General features: G+C 39.1%; 1 protein-coding gene across 3 annotated transcripts; it reads left to right on the top strand.

The window, feature by feature from the left end:
* Window positions 1-1,164: 1,164 nt before the first annotated feature.
* kcnj4 (potassium inwardly rectifying channel subfamily J member 4) lies at window positions 1,165-9,688 on the top strand. Of its 3 annotated transcripts, XM_013912100.1 has the most exons (4): window positions 1,165-1,437; window positions 1,554-1,790; window positions 5,654-5,785; window positions 7,105-9,688. In XM_013912100.1, exons 3-4 carry the CDS (start codon window positions 5,763-5,765, stop codon window positions 8,729-8,731), a joined length of 1,650 nt encoding a protein of 549 aa, XP_013767554.1. In that variant the 5' UTR covers window positions 1,165-1,437; window positions 1,554-1,790; window positions 5,654-5,762; the 3' UTR covers window positions 8,732-9,688. The 3 variants fall into 3 exon arrangements, with proteins under 3 accessions (XP_013767554.1, XP_005738170.1, XP_013767553.1); XM_005738113.2 differs by lacking the exon at window positions 1,554-1,790; XM_013912099.1 differs by lacking the exons at window positions 1,165-1,437; window positions 1,554-1,790 and having other exon boundaries at window positions 5,392-5,785.
* Window positions 9,689-11,767: the final 2,079 nt, after the last annotated feature.

Genomic DNA, 11,767 nt, shown 5'->3' with positions numbered 1-11,767 from the left:
CTGATCATGGAAGCACAGGCACAAGCTCTGAGCATCTATCACACCAGGCAAGACCCCACCCAGGGTGAGTGGCTCCAGCAGATCCCAGGAACAACACCCAAGATCTCCAGAAGAGCGCAGTCCTAGGAACAGCTAAGATACTGCGATTATTAGTAATGAGTTAATGCAGTCGTTTTGTTAAACCCTTTGAATTAAAGCTGAAAGTCTGCGTTGACCATTTGATCTGCAATCACTCTGATAGTGTACAGAGGCAAAGCTACAAAATGTATAGACGTATCTGTATTAACTCGCTGATCATTGTTACTTTGAAATAATAGTCCAATAGTGAACACACCATATGCTCAGTCATACTGCATCATTAAGTTGGAAGTTCAGGAATATCAAATTAAAGATTTGCAGTAAAATATGATTATTATTATAATTATGATTTAAAAATGAGAATTTTCAATATATTACTGAGATTAATCACACATTCTGCTCAGATTCAGGTCAAACAACACTTTCAGCACTTAGGTAACAAATTTGCACTCCTTCTGGAATGACCACAGTATGTGAGAGGAAGCCTGCTGCTTTATCACAGTTAAAGTTAAACTAAACACAGGGACATGGACAAAGTTTCAAAGCTTAAATCCAGCGCTCTCTGCCTTTCGTAGCTCACTGTTGTTATAACCTTTGTCAGGTGTTAACAACAAGCTGGAAAACATCTGTAGCACAGCTGTTCGGGAGTAAATGGAAAGCATTTACCGTCAAAGTGCAATTTGCGGCAACAGCCCTGTAATCATCAGGGTGATGCACAGTTTTAAACTGTGTTGGCAACTTGCTTAATCTCCAAGACCCCATATTTTTGTCTCCCACCTGTTGCCATTTTTGTTCCTTGAATAGACTTACTTCAGAAATCATGACTCAAATGAGTTCCTGCTTGCTTACATGGGCACATTAGGCATTACTCAACACCTACACAAGCTGAGAGCACACCAAGTGGATATCCATTTAGTGTCATTTCCTCTCCTTCCTCTCTTACTTTCTTTTGCTTTTTTTCTCCTCTCCTCTCCTCTCCTCTCCTCTCCTCTCCTCTCCTCTCCTCTCCTCTCCATCCACCTCCCCCTCCCTCCCCCCATGCACAGCAGAGGGGAGATTGACACAGCGTTTTCAGGCTGTGGCGTATGAGTACAGTAGCAGAGGAGGGTGCGCACAGACAGGATTACCATCAGCGAAGGAGGCAGCGGAGGACAGCAAAGGATTGAAGGAGAGACACGGCGGGGATGAAACGATGAATAAGCGATGAAGGAGTAACTAGAGGAAACTATTCAAAGAAAGGAAGAATTAAAGAAGTTGTCACACACCTTATGAACTTAAGGACGTTGGAGCTTTGCCCCGCAGAGTGAGAGCGAACTAAAAGTACAAGCAAAAGAAAGGAAACAACTGATCATTTGCAAGGTGAGAGTAACTCCTGCTCAAATGCCAATATTTAAGTATCAGAAAGATTTGCTGAAAAACAGTTTGATAAACCGAACTTTGAATACATTTATGTGATAACTTTGCTTGTATTTTAGAACTTTGGTAACCTCTGATGACAGACATGAAGAGCAGCTTTTAGTTTTGCATGCGGACAGCGCACTGTTTCGCAGAGATCAACCCAGAATAAGCACTGCGTCAGACGTACTCAAAGCTCGGGCATCATGGAAACTGCTGTGAAGGTTTAGGTCACACTAGTCATTCAAACACTGCAAATCTCTACAACCCTGGCGAAGCTTAAATGCATCACATGAAGACATATCAAGAATCATCAGGTATAAATATGCCCGAAGACAGTGATGCTGTCCACCTGTTGATCTTCTTATGCACCTGTCTTATGTTTTTATGCAATCTCATCAGAAGGGAATCATTGTTTCTGGAGCCTTCAGAAAAAGGAGAGGAACAGCCTCATTGTATCTTCCACATCTGCAGAGTAAAGTGAAGGAAAAGGGAACAAATTATCCACTGATGGCTCCGCAAAGATGGAAGAAGTTGAAGGGATCCTCTGACACAATCTTCATAATGATGCAAACACATTTTCTTTTGCAGAAAATGCTAAACATGTGGACAACAGTGTGCAGGGACTTTAATATAAAATAAAACTTCTTAGTTTGTATGAAGGACAAATTGATTAATTATCCTCGATTACATCACTGTGACCTAGTCTCGTCAGGCTAATAAACGCTGGTAATCCTTTAGGTCAGTTAAATTGAATAAACTGTAGTGAGACATTTTATTCCAAAAAAACTGACTACATTGTTCAGAGACATGACTGAGATATCAGACAACTAACTTTAAACGGTCAATAGACTTGAGCTGCTGCAGATGAGCAGTCGCCATAGTGACCTTTCTCTATCGGCTCATGAGAATAAAGAGAAGTTAGGCGGGATCAAGGTAAATGTGACCTGTGACTAAGTGTCATTGCTGCTTTTAAAACTTTGTCATCACTTTCAACCCGATGTGTTGCAAAATGATCATGTGGTCAGTTTGTATAACCGGCCTGAATCGTGAACCAGAAAATACAATATGTTATGCAAAAATTAAAATAGGACAAAATAGGGAAAAAAAACCCAAACAAATCTGAATTGAAGCCAAGATGGAGGATGTCTGGGATGTGAAGATAGCGTGGGAATAATTCTCTTCATGGCTACTGCTGATGCTCTGTAGGTACTGAGGTGAAACCAGGGTATGTATTGATTAGCTTTCACAGAAGAAAGAGAAGCAAAGAGAAGTGGGATGACTAACTAAAAACAGTCTTTTTGATAAGATTATCAAAGTTATTGATCAAAACCTGAATAATCAAATTCCACGACAGTGAAAATAAATGATAGTTTAAGGCAACAATTGAAAAATAGTTCCTGTATATACAGAGTTTGAAGGTTAGCTTGTTGTATTTGAGTAGTTTTCAGTTTACTTCTAATTTTGTCTTCATGCAGAAAACATTTATATGCAATGTCATTTGCATTTGTTCACAAAGTCTTTTAAGGACACTGAAGCCACTTTCCTGTTTTCAACAATCAACGCATGATGACCAGCGATCAAGATCCTTGTGCATGATGACTGCTTCATCTGAGGCTGTATCTGATATAAAGCATGTCTGACATCTGATATAAAGCTCTGGCATTCGCACTGAAAATATTACTTTTCTTAGTGGCTGACAATGTCGTTTATCTCATCAGGGGCCATTATCAAAAGCTTTCGGGGAAATGAACACTTGAGCATCCTAATTTCCTTCTTATCACCCAGCTCACTTACCTCTTTTTTTAATCTTTGCTGAGTCTAATAGCCAGAAAGTCCCCAAGTTGCGAAGTCACATGTCTGCATTTGCATGTGCAAAATGTGCTATATACAAACATATATACAAACAATATATTCGTAATTACAGCAGGGTTCCAACCAAAAATTACTTCAATATGAATGAGTCAGATAATGGCACCCTTAATCTACAATTGAATACAGTAATTAGACCAAAAATCTCAATTCAAAAGGTACGTTTGATTTTGCATGTTTAAAAAAAGGCAAAAAAAAAAGAACTAAATCCTCATATGTGAGGAAATGAAACCATAAACATACCCTATATTTGCACAACTCATACACAAGCTTTAACAGAGACTCTTCCTTCTTATAACGTTTTAATCTGGATTATTTTCCAGACATATGCTAAAAATGTAAAATGTGAGAAAATATGTCTTTTTGAAATTTTATCATTCATATTTTTGTGATCAGTGTGGTTCTATTGCCCTCAGTGCAGTATGAACTTATTTGGGAAATAGGCAGGCGAAAGTAAAACATCCAAACTCTGCAGGGCTCCTCTCGTCCTCATTTGTGTTTTCACTCAGTGATGCAGATCAAAAGCCTGCACTGAGTGTCACCTCTTAGTGCCCATTTAAACATATTTAAAGTCACATGTAGCTGTTGTGTTCCTGCCCTTGCACCCTTTCTCTCATTCCACCCCTCCCTCCCTCTCTGACTCATTTTATAAGAGCACTTAATACTGTATACTGCCCCCCTCCACGCACACACACAGCTGGTGACTCTCTCCACTTCCCTCCATCCCCTAAATGCCAGAGGAGATGTGTTCCTATGGAAACTGACATCAGAAAAAAAAATCCCCAGTTTTAGGTGGTGACCATTAACTGGTTTGTATTGTGTGTGTCTCATCACTGCTTCAACACTTTGGTACCTGCACTCTGCCAGCCCTCCTGTTCATTACAGCTTAGAAACCTTTTGCACTCAAAGGGAAGCCTTAGAGCTTATACGCTGCTGGCTCACTGAAACAGACACAAGCTAGGAGATCTGCAAAATCATGCTGTCAGCTGGAAGTTAGCCTGAGTGGAGGCAGACACACACTACTTATTAAAAATCGAATCCCTGCAATCAGCACTTACAGACATTTCTCTATGTGTATGTGGTTTCCAGTGAGCTCTCTGGTTGATTAGGAGAAATGATTAAAGCCTCCGACCCTGTCTTACAGAGAAACAAAAATACAGTTTCATGTGACACCTGAAAATTCAAGAAAAGTCAGTGTCACTTTGCTAATTTATTCTCTCATTTTACTATATTTTGAACTAGAAATCACGTAAAAAAAAAACTCAGCTCAACACATGCATTTGATTCTGATGCCCGATATAGTGTTATATTATTGATATAAGCTACACTATAGACAGATATAGACAGTTTTGCGCCTTTAGATCGGGCCCCATATGTCTTAAACAAATAACTGCATAAACTTTTATTTTCAATTAAAGATGCATAAGATGCGAATAGTCTCACAAACAGCTCTCTGACATTGCAGATGTGCTAAATAGATACAAAGAGAGAGTTTAATAGTAAACGCATTGTTCAAAAAATTTCAAATGACTTGTCTGACTGGATTTCATTAAGTCTGAAAAGCTTCTGATAAAATAAAAGCACAATGGTGAAGACAAAATGCAAATAAACTGTGTCATAGTAAGGTATGTGAGTCTTGGAGGGGTGGGAGGTAAGTTCATGCTACTATCCTTGATCTCTTGGTCTGGGTGTAGCAGTAATATAACACACTGGCTGCAATCAGGTTTGTAACATGTAATTTTGCTAGGTTGCCAAAGTATCTGTCAAACTCATTTTAGTTCATAGGCCACAGATCCCTTCATGTGATTGCAAGTGGACTAAAACTTTTAAAAAAAGAAAAAAGAAATCTGTTTTTTTTTTATTGTAAAGAAGTAGAGGTGCATTTTATCAGCATTAGCATTTGATAACAAAGCAAATGACAACAAGCCTGGGATGTCTTGGGAAAAAAGGCACAGGTTTTCAGTTTCAGTCCATTTTCTGTAATTAAAAAGAAAGAAAACGCTCCTTAAATTAAACAAAATATGCTGCCTTCTTCAGTGTGCGATGCCAGGCTGTGGTTGATGTCTTTGTCAGTGAGAAGACTTTAAAACTTCAGATGACTTCTTTTTGCTTTGTCTGTTACACTTATGCATCCTCATGTGAACCACATTTTAACTCACAAAACCAAAACCATGCATAGACTACTATTCCTCAGATTTTCCACTCATGCATTACTATGCAAAATATTAAAATGTGGTGAGGTTGGTTTAAAAAAGCAAGACAGCAACCATCACATGACAGTTTCTGTTGAATTTTATGCTTCTTCCAGGGGTCTCTTCAGTGGCCTGAACACCACCTGCTGTGAAGAGACCAGATGTTTGGGAGTAGGACACAGTTTGGCCTCCCACTGTGGCCCTCTACCTGTGATCACTGGTGCCATGGGAACAAGTAGAGCCAACAGGTGAGCCCAGTAATATCAGCCTGATGTGAATTTACCGATGCGGACCATTGGTCTTTGAACTCGTTTTACTTGGTGTTGCTGGAATTGTAGCATCTCATTATTACTGTATCAGCTCTGTTTGGGCAGCTATCTTTGAATTCCCAGCTTCATCTCATTATTTCCTGACTAATTTGTAGAGGATCAAAGACTGCTGCGCTCACTGAAACAATTTCATCCTTTTTTAATTTGAACGTTGGTTGGTTTAGAAGTATCCAACCGTCCGGTGAGAATGGGCTTGTTAATTTGGGTTGGCAGGGTGAGTCAGGACCAGCTCAGGGATATTTACAGTAAGCAGATCCTTAGAAAAGGCCAAGGCCGTCCTACGCTGTCCTGACCAGCTGCACATGAAGAGCTCTCGGCTTCAGGTAGCTGCAGCAGGCCTCGCACAGTGAAGAAGGAGGTTGCCTTGATGTATTATGCACTATGTTCATTTTTTTCCATTCTGTGTGTAAATCAATAGTCGGACACCTTATTTTTTGAACACACAACACCTAATTTCTTTCTTCTTTAACTGCTTGTTGTGAATTAAATATACCAAGGCGGTTCTTATGGATTTCATTTTGTCTTACAGTTTTGTGTCTTGCGAATCAGCATGATGTTTACCCCCAGCACCACAACCGCTCACATCCCCACCCAAGAAAAACAACACATAACATCGATTTGTCATTGTCAACCTAAACTTAGCATCTCTCAAACAGAGCTCTCAAGTGTCAGTGGGTCAATGAATGATTAATAGAGTGTTAACACTCATTTACATATGATGAAGTGCCCCCACAGTACAGGCATGTCCATCCCAAAATGATTTGTCTGACTGACACTGAGTCACGTATAATCCTATAATCTGTGATGACAGCGATCCTTCTCACGCAGCTAAATTGAACTCACCTTCCTAGCAGGTAATCCTCTATGTAAAGGAGATGCTGATACACTCAGGTGAAGATGAGTTTGGTCAATTTAAGTAGACCATTTGTGACTCTGAGTTCAATATATGTTTTGTTTTATGACTGGAGTCATAAATGTTACTTGATGCTGACCTTCCAATCTGACTGGACTGAGAATGAGTAAAAAAAAGCAGCCAATGTCTAAGGACAAACTTTGAAAAGAGCTTCAGAAACCCAGAGAACTATTTCTCAACACCCCTTCAAAAATTGGAATTGGAAATTCTGGAGCTAATTGGAAGCAACAGATAAAGAAAAGAGTTTTGCACAGTACGCCACAATCAACTAAGAATAAAAGAAAAAAATACAATTTTTAATCCAAGTCCCTTTTTTTCCTGACAGGTACAGCATTGTGTCTGATACTTTACCAGAGGAAGAAAGGCAAAAGATTTCTAGCTTAGGACTCCATAACGGCCACAGTTCACCCAGATTCAGACTGCACTTGGCCTGCACCTCAGAAGGAGAAGACAGGAGGAGGTCAGGAACCTCCGCTATCGTGCCCAGCACGACGGAGCAAGGAGTGATGAACAACTACAACGGAAAGGTTCTGACAAGGGGCTCCAACCAAGTACGGAGCCGATTTGTGAAGAAAAATGGACAATGTAACGTTGTGTTCACCAACATGGAAGAAAAGGGGCAGCGCTTTCTAGCTGACATCTTCACCACCTGTGTGGACATCCGCTGGAGATACCTGTTGGCTGTATTCTGCACCAGCTTTCTTGTCTCCTGGCTGTTTTTTGGTTTAATCTTTTACACTGTTGCCCTGGCACATGGGGACTTTGAAGAGCACCCTACACTGAAGGGTGATGGACTGACACCTGGAGGTCTGCACGGAGCCACATCTGGACATACAACTGGAGAGCAAGCACAAAGGATGCCCTGCATCCTTCACGTTCAGGGGTTTATTGGGGCGCTCCTGTTCTCCATGGAGACCCAAACTACTATTGGTTACGGATGGCGCTGTGTTACCGAGGAGTGCCCTGTTGCTGTAATAACAGTGGTGATACAGTCCATAGTAGGCTGCATCATTGACTCTTTCATGATTGGCACCATTATGGCCAAGATGGCTCGGCCAAAGAAGAGGAACCAGACCCTCATGTTCTCCAAAAATGCTGTCATTGCGCTGCGTGATGGCAAGCTGTGCCTCATGTGGAGGGTGGGGAACCTGCGGAAGAGCCACATTGTGGAGGCTCACGTCCGTGCCCAGCTCATACGTTCGTATGTCACAGCTGAGGGCGAATTCATCCCTTTAGAGCAGATGGACCTCAATGTGGGCTATGATGAGGGCACAGACAGGCTGTTTCTAGTATCTCCACTGGTTATAGTCCACGAGATAGACAAAGATAGCCCCTTGTATACTCTGAGCCGAGCTGATCTGGAGGCAGATGACTTTGAGGTCGTTGTGATCCTGGAGGGAATGGTGGAGGCCACAGCCATGACCACCCAGTTCCGTGGCTCCTACCTTTCTAGAGAGATCTTCTGGGGCCACAGGTTTGAGCCTGTGATCTACGAGGACCGCGACCGCTACAAGGTAGACTACGCACGCTTTCACAAGACATACGAGGTGCCGTCAATGCCCCATCTCAGCGCCAAAGAGCTGGATGAAGCTGCGAGCAGGGCTTCTTCCGCTGCTTCTCCTGCGTCTGCATGCAGAGCCACAAAAGACTTGATCCCCATGTCACTTAACGCTTTCTGCTATGAGAACGAGGTGGCATTGAGCTGTGGGGAGGAAGAGGATGATATATTTGACTCTTCTCAGATTGTAGGGAAGGAGAGGGCAGAGGAGAGAAGGACTTCAGTTTCTGTTGACTTCCAAAATATGTTCCACGACAACTCGACCGTGACTTCAGGCAGTCACAATGTCATGTGTGTTCTTGACATGGACAATAATCAGATGGAGTTTGATATCTTACAGACTGCAATTCCTCTTGATCCAGTGACCTATAAGAGCGAGCAAGAGATTCAGTGAGAAGGGGAAGGGTATGGTCTCCCATGCTCCTCCTGTTTCTGGACCTGTTTTCTGCATGTCCCATACCCCTTTTGCCTTTCCAGTGTTATTTTATATTCACATTCAGTGGCTCAAAAGTAAGAAATGTTTCCTAAATAGTTTTGTGATGGAATTTCTTAGAGCTTTTGTCAAAGGTTCTTTGTGCAGAATAAGTCTGGCTTTTTTAAATTTTGGCTCTCGACAGGATTTTGGCTCTTTTATTATGATTTGACAAAGGAAAGCACAGTGGCAGAAAAGCCCACGAACTTGGACTAAGAAATGTATATTTTGCATAATTAAAATGTTCTTTATCTTAACTTAATTTCTATGTGAACATAAACAATATATTTTATGAAAGAAATAGCAATTCTGATTTGAATTCTCTTTATGAAGAGAACCGAAGTTCTTCAAGTTTTATGCTCGATAAACTTCAGCCGGTTCGTGGATTTCCGTGATCATCATGCTGACAATAGTTTCCCACATTGTCTTTTATATTCCCATTTGTATTGAAGCTTGTTTCTACTGCTGAAAGAAGTCAGAATATTTGACTTACAAATGTACATTGAAATGGAAAATATTTGTGCGCTGCAAATGTTGAAATTTAGAGGAGAGAATCTTCTATATAAACGTTCATTCAAGTATATTTCCAAAAACTGCCCTATAATAAGTTATTTAGCATACATTATTGATAAACTTTTTGATTTTGTACAGTAGCAAAAAAAATTCTAAGTGCAATCACTAAGTGTAACAGAAGATGTTTCCTGAAGAACGTAATAAAGTTTCCTTAAGATAAACTTAGAGGGATGTCACTGGATTTAAAATCTAATGTTTAAAACATAGTTTTGAGCTTAAAGTTGATTTGTTAAAATGCTTAATTTTATTAGTGTATCAAGACTAAAATAACTTTATTAAGTTAGGATAATGATTAAAAAGCAGAGTACACTATAAAAAATTGTGTTAAAAAAAGGGGGGGGGGGGGGAATGTCCTGGTAATTTTCTGCCATTACATTTTTAATGGAGGTTTGCGTATTTGGTAACTGGTAAAATTATTGTGTGATTAAAAGATACAGGAAAAAATCCTTAAAAAGTTCATATGGAAAATGATTTCATTTTAAACCAGCACATTTCACTGTATTTTTACAGATTTTGTTTTTACTGTGCAGATTTCTTGATTGCTCCTTCTGAGGATTTCTTTCTTGGTTTGTTTCTTGCGGAGATTGCAGGCTGTGATTACAGAATCAATACTGAGAATCGGCTTCAAAACACATTTGCTCTGTTACTGTCCGCCAAAGAAAGGTGTGGTGTTGGATAACAGTGGCCCGTGTACAGTACTTGCGTCTATGATAGTAGGAAGCACAACAGGAAACAAAGGGACGGAGGCTGTTTGTGTAGTCTCAGGAAGTGCAATAAGTATTTGGATGTGGGTGGACGGGATTATTACTGATGTCTTATGAATTGTTGCAGACAAAGTTGACATGATGATTGTATGATAGATGACATGAGAAGTAAGTTTCCAATATTTACTGGGAAAGCATGCTGAGAGAGCCAAATGATATGATAGATGATAAAAGTTTACCATGGAAAATACTAAAATACCTGTAAATAAACATTATTTACTTTACTTTATTGTATTGTCAAATATTTCCCATCAATTAGTTTCAGACTGAGGCCTGAACAAATATTTGTAATATGTTTACCCCGTGGCTTTTACATGCAGTAATCAGACTGTACCGACTACAATATTCAGTCTGATGGTTTTTATTTTATTTTATCTTATTGTTTTGTTTTGTTTATTGAGACTTTTATGAGTTTAATTATTATTTTTTGCTGACTGCTAGCAGGCGTGTTTGTTTTGTATTAATGTGAATGTGTGGGAGAGAGACTGGATGTAGAAACGATGTGCATCTGAGCAACATACAGTAAATAGTTTTAGTTTTCATAATGTTTTATTGTCAAAATTCTCAATCCAGATAACTAGGATTATACAAAGCAAAGCAACTCAACTGACAAACATACACTGCCAGCCAAAGTAAAATACTTACTATGGTTTAATGAATTCAGCACTGCAGGATGACAAAATAAAAAATACAAACATAACTGACTTTTAAATAACTTACACTTTGATGTGCATATCAGTTTCACGTTTATCATCATGTTTATTCATATTTATAAATGTTTTTGACAGTACAGTGCAAGTTTTGGTGTAAATGTTTTTTTGTTTGCCCTGGTACATCTTGTAAATAAGACTGAAATTACTGTATCCATAATAATTTTCTCAAACATTCGTATGAAATGCATATTTAACACACTTAAATTCAAATTTTACAATTGTGTGAATTTGATTTGACAAGGACACCTTAAAATACGGAGGACCAAAACATTACTTAATTAAATTAACATATTAATTGAAAATGTGCCTGATTTGGCACATTTGATGGCATATTCATTTAGTTACTGAAAGCAGGTGAGCCACCGAGATGCAATAAACAAGTAAAATTGGAGTTCTGGACTTCTGATTCTGACTTTTTTTTAGTGTGGTTGTTCGTGTAATTTCTGAAATTTTACTTTATATTTATTTATTGAGACATATACATTGTTGGTTTTGGTTCTCCATATTTAAATGTCATCAGATTCTGATTAAAATGTTGTTAAATTTCTATACTTGTGTACAGATTATTTTGACATGAACATGGGCAAAAAAAAATACAATTTTAAGTTACTCTGAAATTCTTAAGTTATTTTAAAAATAAAAAAGTGAAAACACATTTTTCACAAGGTTTTGACTGGCAGTGTATAAAAGTCTTTATGCAATGTCAGTTCTGGATTGTGTAATACTTGACAAGAATGGGTGTTAACTTAACAAGTAAGTGTTTTGTATCCTTTGCTATAAAGTCTTCCTGCTTTGTAGAAATCAAATGATTTTCCATTCCTTCCTTGGGGATTAACACACGCACTGAGCAAACTACTGTCAGACTGAAATAAGCTGAAAAGATTTAAAAAACAAAAAACAAAAAAAAA

The sequence above is a fragment of the Pundamilia nyererei genome, unplaced genomic scaffold, assembly GCF_000239375.1.
Source record: "Pundamilia nyererei isolate P.nyererei 1_Seehausen unplaced genomic scaffold, PunNye1.0 scaffold00081, whole genome shotgun sequence".
NCBI lineage: Eukaryota > Metazoa > Chordata > Actinopteri > Cichliformes > Cichlidae > Pundamilia > Pundamilia nyererei.
This window is presented reverse-complemented; position numbering and strand designations above follow the sequence as displayed.